Here is a 12,209-nt window from a genome sequence, read left to right as displayed (position 1 = left end):
AATTATCTGGACATGTTTTGGCACGGGTTAACTTCAAGGTCCACTTAATTGACTGGGTGTCTGGACTATGTAGTAATGTGTAGAACAGCAATATGTGTTGGGGTGTTTCAGGTTTGCTCATGTTCTTAATTGTCCTACACTACTCGTAGCTTAGCACATGTGGGAGAACAACAGACGATCAACGTCCATCATAAAGAACTATAGAACCAATAGTAGGGTACAGAGAACTCATTGTTATGTTGTTCTACTCTTGATTGCTTGTCGGTTTTTTAAACTCTGTGGCAGGCCTGGACTGCTTGCAAATTAACGTTTTTCATTTTAAAACTTCTAAAAAGAGAGGGAGAGTGGGAGCGAGAGACAATGGGGTATGTGACCATAGCTGAGTTTGGAATATTGTGAGTATTCTTGTGTTGCCATGTCATCATCCAGTTGTTCCAACATGCTGCCATGTGGTTGATGACCTTAAACAGCATTGGCTATGTGGACTGGTGACTTTTCCAATAAGAAAAGAACTGGATTTTCCATCAACTCAACATAGACCGTATTCAGGAACAAATCACCATGAATCATACTTCACTGTCTAATGCAATTGCAAATAATCATAAACTCTTATAGTTTTAGTCCACAAGTAGGACAGAGAGAGAGGAGAATATTTTATTACCCGTTTGATCTCTGCTGTTGGCTATATTATGTGTATTACATGCCATTATTGCTTGTTGAATTGGATTGAATTGTGCAATAGATAGAGCCAGCAGAAGAGGTAATTTTGCATTGTATGTGAACAAATCTCTGTAGAGTGTATAGAGGTATGTGGACAGAGGTAAATGAGAGTATGAGTAATGAGAGCTGAGGGAGTGAGGGAGATTAGAGAGAAGATGAGCTGAAGATGAGCAGTAGCAGTAGCAGTGGAGACAGAATGAGTGTCAGAGGCCAAAGGAGAAAGGAATGAGCATCGTTAGTGGGAGAGAGAGATACAGAGGAAGAGAGAAAGAGAGAGCAATTGGAGTGGGGAAGGAAGAGTGGAGTGCAGAGGCAGGGTCTTGGCTGGTGCAGAGCCAAACCGCTCCGCTGTGATGGGATAATGATGGAAGGCCATTGTCCTCTTCTTGGGAAAGCAGTGGAGGAGAGAGAGCCCCTAACTGTGGGCTCATTTGGAAATGGCTCCTCTGTCCTGCCGGGTTAATATTCTTTTGGCAAAGGTTTTTATGAATGAAAAAAAAAAAAAGACAACATGAAAGGCTAAATGAACCACAACACAGATGTCCGTTCACTAAACAGTCATTCATGCTAGTGCTAACGATCAGTCACTCTAACGAGGTATGTCAGGATTCAGCTCAATACATGCAGGTTATGTTGTCTCATTGCATGGCTATTTATCAGTCATCAAAGAGGACACTTCCCAAGGCACTGTGCTGAGGTGGAGTTCGGTTCCTTCATCAGGTTTCAGTCAGGATAGCATCTCTTTCTCTTCATCATTCTCTCTCTCACTGTTTCTCTCTCTCTCTTTGTCTCCCTGAGGATGAGGCCTGTGGGGTTTCAGCTCCAACCATCATATTCCAATCAACATTCTTCCTCACGAGCACTCCTCTCCTTTCTCCTGTCCTCGGCTTTCCCACAGGAAAAAACACAAAAAGGCACAACAAAACAAAAGCAAACAAAAAGAAAGGGAAGGGAAGTAAAAAAAAAAAAAGAAAAAGAAAAACTGCCCTCCAAACCTGTTGGCCTCCATGGCAACGGTTGGCATGGTATCGTGTTCACCCCTTTTGTCTCTCACGCGGGCGGCTCCACGGGGCGAACCTGGAAAACCTGGGTGTCCTTCCGCCCATGGGGTGAAGCAGACTCAGGGGGGAGCTCCGCTTGTTTGTAAGCACGTTCACAAGAGCTGATAGAATCTCTCCCGCTCGCTCGCACGGAAGGACATTTGCACTTCAAGCCACGCGATGGTCCCACTCAAACTGCCAAAGTGTGGAGTCTGGAGTTTGACACTTGCTCATGCCAAAGGTGAAATAAGAGACGTTTGACCTAGTAGAATGGTCGGATTACCTCTGTTTTTCGCTTTAACTTTGTGAGATACATACCTGTGCACTGCACGCCAAGCATATTATTTCCCTGTTAAAACAAGATCGTCTGGACATGATATAATAATGGATGTCTTGTTATTTTGTCCATGAAACTCTAATTTACTATGGAATGTACCATTAATGTGCTTTGTGGTGTAGTGACGCATATGAAACCACAAGTTTGAGGTTTTTATTAGTGGAAGAACTGGTATTCTGGGTCCCTGCGCTTGAACCACTCCCCTGAATCACATCCTGTTTTCCTCTATTGCTCCTAATGTGTCACATGCCATTACTGGGCACACCGATGACAAAAACAACACCACAACGGTGAGATGATGTTTGGGGCCAAAGTCCATTTTTCATGCCTCCCTGGCTCTGGGAACAGAACCGCTCTCGTGCCACAGAGCCACTGGGTTATGAATGGGGATCTGGGAAAGAACAACGTTCCCCTTCCACAACTTTCTCAGGGTTGAGGGGAAACACAACACAGAGCAGCAAGTTCTTGTTTATGCTCTTTCGTTAAGAGAGCTATGCAATTAGAGCTGTGGTCTGAGATATTAATACAGGGGGCTTTGTAAGGCATCAACAACATTAATACAATAGAGCAGCAACAGGCATTACTGTTTTTATACTCTAGGGGGCAACATACAGCTGTCTTGCTGGAGAATCAAGGCAGTAAACCTGCTATGCTTATCGCTGAAAGCCTGACTGTGTGTATACAGTTGATGGACACAAAAATTATTTCCATCCCAGGCACAGGTTTCCTGTTCATTTGTTAGGTCGTGTAATATTCCACTGTTATTTCATAACACCTGCCTATACATAATTCAGCTGTTTTCCTCCACTCTTTATCCTGAAAACCTCTCTTGTCTTCAGTTGTTACGTCAGATAAGACTCCTTACTCCTGCCCCTGTGGCTCTGCGTTTCATTTGAGGAGCTGTGTCTGGAATCTGCTGTCCCTGCGTTGCTCTTTCCCCTCCCCAGCTGGGAGCCTGTACATGACATGCCATTAAGCGTGTAAATTCTGCGGGTCAGTGCGAGCTCTGGATGTCTGCTCCATGATCAATGTGTTCCAGGGGCAGACGTGTTTTTTGTTGATGACAACGCGGCGTAGTCATGGCACTGGCAGCCTCTGCGGTGGAGGCAGGACAGTCAGTCACATAGGATAGGCTCTTTTGGTTTCCCAGAAAGAGAACCAAAAGCATGGAGCCGGTTTTTCAGCTCCGGCAGTTGAAGGGCATTTAGACCGGTTGACTGATCACAATATTGTTTAATGCCTTTGTTTTTTTCACCATGAGAAAACTTCATGGGTCTGTGGATGGTCCCTGGAACCCTTGTGTTGCCTGGGCAGTAGGCTTGATAAGCCATGGCTGTTACGCAACTCCTCAGCACCGTAAGCCTCTCTGGCACAACTCCCTCTCTCTCTCTTTCCTTTCTCTCCCTCCCTCTCTGTTTCTCCACTGGGCTCCCTCCCTCCCTCGCTCCCTCCCTCCTCCCCCGGCTGCCCTGGGCTAAGTCCGTCTAAAATAGCAACAGGTTGTGTGAGTGAGCGCGAGCATGTGAAGCCGGCTAGCTGAGAGCCAGACCAGGGCCCTGGAGAACACAGGAGCGAGTGAGTGAGGGAGTGAACGAGAGAGGGAGAGAGAGGGGCTCTCTCCCAGCACACTCTCCAAAATGCTCAGTATTATGTACTTCCTGCGAACATTCTTCAAGGTAAGGGCTCAAATTTCTCTCCTCCACCCCCTCGCTTTCACGGGAGCCTTTTCATTCTTCCCTCTCTCCCTCCCTCCCTCCTTTCTCTGTCCATCTCTGTTCTTCTCTACCTCTCCCTTGATGCTTCTCTCACGCCAGGGCACTGACAGCTCTGATATACTGTGTGTTGTTTATGCTGTGTCGCACTGACGCGGTCCGTTTGCATGCCTGAGGAAGTTTACTGCCATTGGCCTGCATCTCAAGAGCACTGGGTCAGAGCAGCAAGAGGTTACCGTCAGGTGTCTGTTTATGTTTCTGTTTCTCGATTTGCCTTATCAGCCATTCGCATCAGCGCTCAGAAAGGAGTTTTTCACTGGGCTCTCTCACAGAGGCCTGTGTTTATACTTTCAACAGTTGCTATGCACTTAGCACTTAGCTCAGGACAGTGGCTTCATTTATGTCACTTGACCCTTGGAAACGTCACATTTCTGTCCTGCTGTTGGGAATGCAAACAAGGATAATTCGGTGTCGTAGCAGTCATGTTTCTCCTTCACTGGGGTGATCTTGAGGTCGGTTTAGCACTGGGCCTCAACTCCATTCACAAGGGCCAGTTTGTGGGAAATGTATAAAACTGAGGGGGTGCCTCTCTATTCAGTCGGCCATTGTGAGACCTTGTACACATGCAGAGTCTTTTTTTAGTGACTTTAGATCTTTATTACTGCAAAAAGAAAGGCAGAAAGAAGGAGAGGGAGAGATTGATGGAGGTGGAGTGTAAGTCAGATGAAAGAGACATAGTGGGATAGAACCGGGGAAAGGGACAGAGAGTGCTAGTTACATCTGTTTCTGCTATATTGTACAGCTCTTTAGTCAAGACTTGTTTTTAAATATGCCCTATAAATAAACTGGCCTTGCGTCGTCTAGAGAAACACATGGAAACTCCCTCTGTTCAGAAGGGAAATAACTTAGAGAAACAGTTGTCGTCTCTGGGTATTGTTCATAGGTCCCATAACACAACAACAGCAACTCAGCACAGGATGCGCAGAACAGGCAGCAGGTACGATGGCATCAACAGCTTTTACTGGGAGCAGCAGCTGTGTCAGACGTATACCCTCACCTGTTGTCGATTAGAACACCTGCTTGCTGCTTCCTCTGAGACACCAGAGGAACTTACTTTGACACGCTTTTCTCCCGCATCTCAGGCCTGTCCATGGTTGTTAATTGAATTTGAACGACCCAAAGCAAGGCTAATGTTTAGTCTGGGAGATAGTGCTCTTCCTGGTACGACCACTGAGAATCAGCGCTGGTGTTGAAGCCTCGGCCTCGCGGCTGCTGACAGGATGTGAGCTTCGGAGGAGTGACTCAGCTGATTACAGAGTCAGGAGGGTTCGGCTGGCTCAAGGCTTCTCTGGCTATGTTTGAGGCCAGCCGCCAATATTCAATACCACACATTCCTTGGCTGGGTCAGTGACTTACACACACACACACACACACGCACACACGCACTCATGAAAGTTTGTTTAATGACACAGGGGAATGTTATTTCCTTCCCTCCCCGAGTCACACAGTCAGACTCATAGGAGCTGGGAGCAGCAGAGTGTCTTTGCTTGCGTGTGTTGAGTGGCACAGTTGAAAGACAGCTGGTGTAGCGCAGAGATGCATTTGAGCTTAAGTACATTTGCATGCCACTAAGAAGCGAGGACTATTTTCATTTCCTGGCACTCGTTTAGTCAGACAGTGAGAGTGTGTCGCCATTTTCCCAAATAACCTTGAGAAACCGCATAGTCAAAGGCAGCTGTCTGATGGTCAAGCTAATGTTAATTTACAGAGTGACAGTTTATGAACAGTTCAGTGAGCTTCTATTCCTGGTCGCATAAACTGCGTCATTTTTGCACGGCTTTGACTTCTGAGGCCCAAGACATTTAGCGTGACATACCAGCATGGCTTTAAGACTCTATAAACTCAATCTGCCCTCCCCTATAGTATTTCATTAGAGGCATGTCATACGAAAAAGTTCACTGGTTATATGATGCATGCTACAGCAAGCTCTCTACTAGTGTTTTGTATTCTGTTCAGACTACAGCTTAATTTGCTGCCAGTGTTGTTCCTTGGATAGTGTTGTTCCTTGGATAGTGAATTGTCAGGATTTGTTTGGCCTCTCGGCGCTGAAGTGAATGATGAAGCCTTATCTGCTCGGTGAGTAGGCCGCAGTATTGATCCTGTCACGGAGCCAGTGCAGAGAGGCCATAGGGATGAATACCAACGTGCTTCTTAATCCTGTCAGATGGCAAAGGAATGAAGTGGAGGATAAAGTCACAGGCGCCACACTCGACTCGATCTTACCCCTGGCATCAGAGAGATGAGAAAAGAAGCAGTGACTGGAGAACTGAACTGGACAGCATGCTTAGTGACCAGCAAGTGGGAGAGTGGCCCTGCCATCATAGTTGGCATCATGGGTGGCATCATGGGTGGCATTATGGCTGACATGATGTGAATCCCACTGGTGTTACTGGTGACTTGTCTCCTTGATCATGAGCCTCTTGCCCTCCTCTTCTCTTGACACATGCTGACCTTATTTATAATCCAGACGCTTACTGTATGCACAGATCAGTTGCTTCTTACCTCAGTCTCGCCCTGTCCTCCAACCACAAGTCATCCAAAATTCATACCGGCACATTCAGATTGGTAATGGTGCAAGGGGAATTTTGGAGCGGTTGTTTGTCTGTCAACAATGCTTGGAATATCCATGCCATGGGGTATCTGGTAATCAACTTAAGAGCTTGTGGTTTATGTTGATGTATATACCATGGATTCTGGCATGGTTTAGTGAGCCAGTCGGGGCAGTGCACTTTTACTGTCAATCATGCTAAGGTTGCCATGGCATCCATTCAATAAAGCATTCCATTCTTTTGAATTCTGTCCCTCAAACAGAAGCCTCTTTTCTTCTTTGTTTTTAAATATGATCTGATGGCATTTTGTGCTGTGCTGTTGTGCGTTAGAAACAAATATGCCTAAATTCCCCAGTTTCTTCCCGAGAGGGGATTAAAACAGAGCTAAGGGGGAGGCAAACCAGGGCTGCAGCATGCCTGAATAGGCCCCCCTGAAACCAGCTCTGCCACTCACCTGGAATGAACTCCACATGCTCAGACACCTTTGGAAACATCAGGTACCCCCCACAGAGGGCCTTAAGTTCAAAGGGAGTTCCTTTTAATGCTCCTGTGGCCTTCATAGATGACGTTGGAAAGGCCCACTTAACAAAACCCAAATTATCTATCCCAAAAGTAAACATGTCTTTGGGGCTATTTCATCACCTTTTTTGGTAGTCTTGTGTCATTTGTTTTTCAAATGTGAACATCATTTTGCACATTTGGGCCAATGGATCCCCTAAGGCATTTCTCAACATGATAAACAGCCACTTTTAAGAGGCCCCTGTCATGCTGTTAATGCATTTACAAGCCCCTGGTTGATGTTCATGTGGGCTTTTATAAGGCAGTGTCGGGTCGGCGGGCCTCCCTGCTAATTTACGGCCGGCCTGAACAGATGGATAGAGTGGGGTTGTTTCGGCCCAGCACTCCTGGGAGCTTTAAAAGTTCTGACACTGGAGGGTGGGGGGTGCTGGGGTGGTCTGGGTTTTTTAGGCCACTTACATGTTGTCAGTCTGGCACTCGGCCAAAGCTCTGCACTGAAATGGCATTGACAGACTAGCATTGACGCGACACATACCCTGTGGCTGCACTTTTGAAACCAGCTCTTGAGTTAGAAGCCATCAGCTCAGACGTGTGGCAAATGGAGGCAATCAGGGCGTTTCATCCCGAGTGGCTCTCCAGTGACTCCTATAGCCTGTGAGCAGGATTTTGCTGTCAGGTGGCTGGACTAAGTTGACCCGAGCTTCTGTGTTGCTGACATTTGGCGCGCTGGCACCAGGCCTGTCAAGTGCGTGTCCCCTCTCACTTGGCCCGAATGTGACCGCGGTGCGCTTGAAACCATGTGGGTCCAGAGCAGATGATACCCAGTCAGTTTGGAACTACGGCAGACACTGATGGCCCTCTGCTGCCCAGACTGAAGCAGGAGGGAAAGGGGGATGGAGAGAAAAAAAAGAGAGTCCAGATGTCTCTCACCTCTCTGCCTTCTGCCACCATGTGTGGGGGGAATATACTGATACCAATACTCTGATACCAAACCCTGTTACTGAGTGAACCACACTGGCTTGCTGTTAAACCACTGACAGACTGATCCACTTCAAACCTCTGCTAAACATAACATCTGCACTCTACATAAGAGGTCATCACCGTCCACAGGGCTCTCGTGTCCAGACTGGTCTTGAGGACATCATAAATCCTACTGATTGGGCTGTCCATAGATTTTTACTTTGAGGCAAACTTCAGATTGATTAATGCTAAATGGAAGCTGTTGAGGAGCAGGATATGGGAATACAAGGCGCAGGCAGTGCCTTGCTGTTTTCATTGGACAGAGTGGATGATAAGTGCTTGCTGTTATCCTTCTGGAGTGGTTTTAGGAACTGAAGCCGCATAATGATCTCTGCAGGGAATCTGCCGCAATTACGTCCTCTTTTCCCTCTTAACAGGCATCTTCTCCTATGTTCTCAGCAGGGGCCTGGGAACGTTGCAGCTTGTTGCTTCCCCCCAAAATATTTTACTACTGGTATCCATGGTTACCGTCTTAATCTCGGTAGCATCCACTCAGGGGGATGGAATAATGTGGCTGAGACGGTGCTCGTTTTAGTGGTGGCTGGGCTCTTACTTGCTAAGGATGCCCTATGTAACTGGATTGAGTGGATCAGTGTAGGGTTGACAGAGGTCGTGTTCCCCAGCCCTGCCCTCTCCACCAGGGGGCATCCACTCTGGATGGATGGTAGTGAGCTCATGGATGTTTACTATAGGCCACAAAAGCAGGACAAAAGTATCTGAAATGTAATTAATCCGGTCCTCGTTTTTTACCATGAAAGTATTGAGGACTCTGTCAACAAGCGAGTTAGAGCTCCACATGAAAAAAAACAACAACGAAAAAAAGAGAATAACATGTTGACTCAGACTGGGCGAGCAGCTAAAGACGTCCCTGTCGGTTTCTTGAGGCCTCCCCACTGAGTCTGTTCTCTCGCCCCCTCTCTCCTCTCCCCTGCCTGTCCCATCTAGCTCGGTGATCGGTTATTTTTACTTCCCACCAAGCTACGCTCTAGGGCGATTACATGAGAATTAAAGCAACACAAACACATCTCCGATCTCTCTCGGAGAGCGGCTGTTGTTATCCAGGGGTCCATCCGTTAGAGACTGAGGCTGCCTCGCTGAGGATCATCTGATCATCTGGGAAGGCCATTACTACACCCTGTTGAGCGGAGAATGTCATATGGAGGTGACAGATTCATTACCGAGACAACAAACTGCAGATCAGCCACATGAGAAAGAAAACATCCTTCCCCCGGAGCCCCTAACACAGGCTTGAGAGGTACATGCGCTCTAGCGCTCGAGTGATCTTATGTGCGGTGTTGAAAAGTGTTGCACGGCTGTTTGGTGTTCTACGCATTTAGCAATAAACGCTGTACCAAGGGGAAGAGAAAGATGTGACCTGACGTATAAGACGGATGTAAACATAGACCAGCAAACAAAACAATTTGCCTGGGGATTCTACCAGTTGGATTATCTCGATTCAACAGGCGATTGTCAGGCAAGTGTGTTTCTGCTGGGAGGTTGATTCAAATAAATCAGCCAATTAGCCCGAGCATTAAAGTGGAGATAGCAGATCTGGCTGCTGTAATTATATTTATCGTGTGTCTCCCCAAGGGGAGGGGAAAAAAAAACTGAATTTGGTCCTTGAATGCTGGCCAGTTGCCCAGAGCGAGGCATAAAGGATTGCCTCTGTCTGTTTTTTTCCCCTCACGCTCTGCTTGGGATGTGCCTTTGGGCAGCATAAAACATGAGCCTATCTGAATAGCAATGGGTAAATGTTGACCTTTTTCGCTTGGCGCTGTGATGTGCGAGGAGCAGCATCATCATGCCGTTCAGCGGCACATTTGCCCACTCGCCCACGCCCTGTGAAAGGTCAGGTGAAGGTCATGCCCACAGACTGTGCTATGATTGGCTAGTTGGTGTTGGGACGCAGCTGGGTAGGAGAAGGGGGTGGGGGGGGTGAGGGGTGGTGGGTGGTGGTATCTTCGGTTGTCTTGTTGGCGCAGATGTTCTTGTTCTGTCCCCCCCCGGTGCCAGAGTGTGACTCAGACGCGTGCACCCAGAGCTGGTGATAACCCAACCTTGTGTCCAGTGGAGTGTGTGGAGTTTGGAGTGGGCTGTCTGGGCAAGAAATTGGCGTGGAGGAAAAAACAGCTTACAATGAAGTCACACCCCAGATGCTTGAATTCATTCCTAAGCATTCTTTTGTGTGTGCGCACTGAGGGTGTTGAGAGACTTGATTTTTCATGGCAGCTTTTCCAGTCCTTGAAAATGAACTGCAAACTCTCACACTCGTATTTTGTCTTGGTATCTTTGTGCGTATGCTAATTAACAGTGTGAAGCTATATTTAGACTATACCTTTTCTCTCTTGACAGTTGCTGGGTTCTGCATGTAGAACTGAACTAATAAGTGTTCATTTCTGGTGTAAAGACAGGTGCTAGAAGAGAGAGAGAGAGAGAGAGAGAGGAAGAGATGGAGATAGAGAGAGAGAGAGAGAGAGAGGTGGGATGCAGAAGTAAAAAACAGGGAGAGAAGGCATAAATGTTTTCACCTGTGGTGCCATTCTCTCACCGGCTCCATGTGAGCTCGCCCGGCGCTGCCTAATCCGGCGGTGTGGGTGCTCAGGTTTGGTTAATTCCCTGCCGAGGGATTGGCGGGGCGGGGCGGGCTCTGGCCTGTGGGACGCCCTGTCACTGCCTGCCTAAAATCCACATGCCTGTCTAAGAGTGGCGTCGAAAAGGCTGGGCTTCGCATCAAACAAATTCAGTGGAAACTGATGGCAATGCAGATGACGCACAGGCGCTAACAATCACAACACTTACTGTTAATTAAGATCTTACTGATGCTGCCTATTTCTTAAGGGTAGTCAGTGTGTAAATGACCTGTAATGTCTGTCGAGTTGTGTGTGTTGGCGTGGTGAGATTGCTGTTGGTTCAGTTTATAACTGAGATTACTTTATATATATCTGAATAGCACCACCAGGCCAAGGTGATCATAGGAGGAATAGAGCCGTGCTTTCTATATCATTTATCTTTGGCAGTAGTAGTAGTAGTAAATTACGCAGTTTTACTTTGGCATGAATATTGTCGTGACCCTAACGAATTTCCAAAACACCACCTTCAGGGAGCTCATATATTAATTAGGGCAGCTCAGCTCTCCCTTGCTGCCCTGTAACTGGCACCATAAGTAGAGTCCTATCAGAGCCATTCTGAAGGGAAATAGATCTGCACAAGGTTGTGGCGCTCTGTGTGGATGAACTGTCTTGGACTCATGAGCACCCAGCTATCCCATTACAGGCCAGTGGTGTCCTGAATGGGCCATAACTCAAAATAATCTGGTTAATCCAATTATGAGTAATTAGCAAGGATTAACCCAAGACACCCAGTCTTCTGGGCCAACTGTTTAAAATGCTTGCTCATTGAGTGGAAGCTGTGAATTTTTGTTCATAACGAGGATTTGTGAAACACAAAATGAATCATCGATAGGGTGGAAGGGATTGGCTTTGACACAGAAGCCAGAGTGTAAGTGAAAATATAATTGAAAATGAATTATTTATTATTTCTGCTCTCTCATGATCCATTAAGTTGAAGCGACGGCCTGTTTGTTTAATTTGTCTGTTACACTTGATTTAACATCGTCTCCACTGCTGTGTGGCTGAATAAACATTACTCTCAGAAAACACCTGAGCGCAGATGCTGGTCCCTTCAGCATAGAAAGAAGGGGTATGAGCAACAGAGAAGGACAAGAGTACTTCAGACGCTCTCTCTCTCTCTCTCTCTCTATCTCTCTGTCTCTCTCTCTCTCTCTCTCTCTCTCCCTCACACGCTCACACACACACACACACACACACACACACACACACACACACACACACACACACACACACATACACGCACACACACACACACACACACACACTCTATCTCTCTCTCTCTCTCTCTCTCCTTGTCTTTCTCTCTGTCTGTCTGTCTACCACCACAGAACAGGGCTTCTGAGGTCCTGTTGAACCAGGAGACCCTCCGCGGGTGTGAGGCCACCGTTGTGCCCCTCTGAATGGGCTGCATTTTTAGCGCCTCTGCGTAGGTGAGCACAAAGGAGATTTTCTCCCATCTCTCTCTCATGCCTCTCGTCATCATAAGCCCTGGCCCCTGGCTGGGTGGCAGTGGAGATGGGGGTTTTTAGTCTGATAAATGGGCCCTTCAGTAGCAGAGTCTGTCCCGTGGCTTTAAATCCAACCCCTGCACAGAAGGATGGAGGTCTACGGTGTCATGGAAG

General features: G+C 47.2%; 1 protein-coding gene across 5 annotated transcripts in view; it reads left to right on the top strand.

The window, feature by feature from the left end:
- arhgef4 (Rho guanine nucleotide exchange factor (GEF) 4) overlaps positions 1-12,209 on the top strand; it is a 94,436-nt gene that overhangs the window by 19,125 nt on the left and 63,102 nt on the right. The window contains exon 1 of one of the 5 annotated variants that reach the window (XM_031583475.2): positions 3,563-3,773. The exons of the other annotated variants lie outside the window; for them this stretch is intronic. Within the exon in view, the coding sequence (XP_031439335.1) occupies positions 3,735-3,773 (39 nt within the window). The 5' untranslated portion in view covers positions 3,563-3,734. Of the gene's footprint in view, positions 1-3,562; positions 3,774-12,209 lie in introns of those variants that run through there. 5 annotated transcript variants of the gene reach the window in all.

Source organism: Clupea harengus, chromosome 17, assembly GCF_900700415.2.
Source record: "Clupea harengus chromosome 17, Ch_v2.0.2, whole genome shotgun sequence".
In the NCBI taxonomy this organism is placed as follows: Eukaryota; Metazoa; Chordata; class Actinopteri; order Clupeiformes; family Clupeidae; genus Clupea; species Clupea harengus.
The sequence above is the reverse complement of the archived record's forward strand: the minus strand, read 5'-3'. Positions and strand labels throughout refer to the sequence as shown.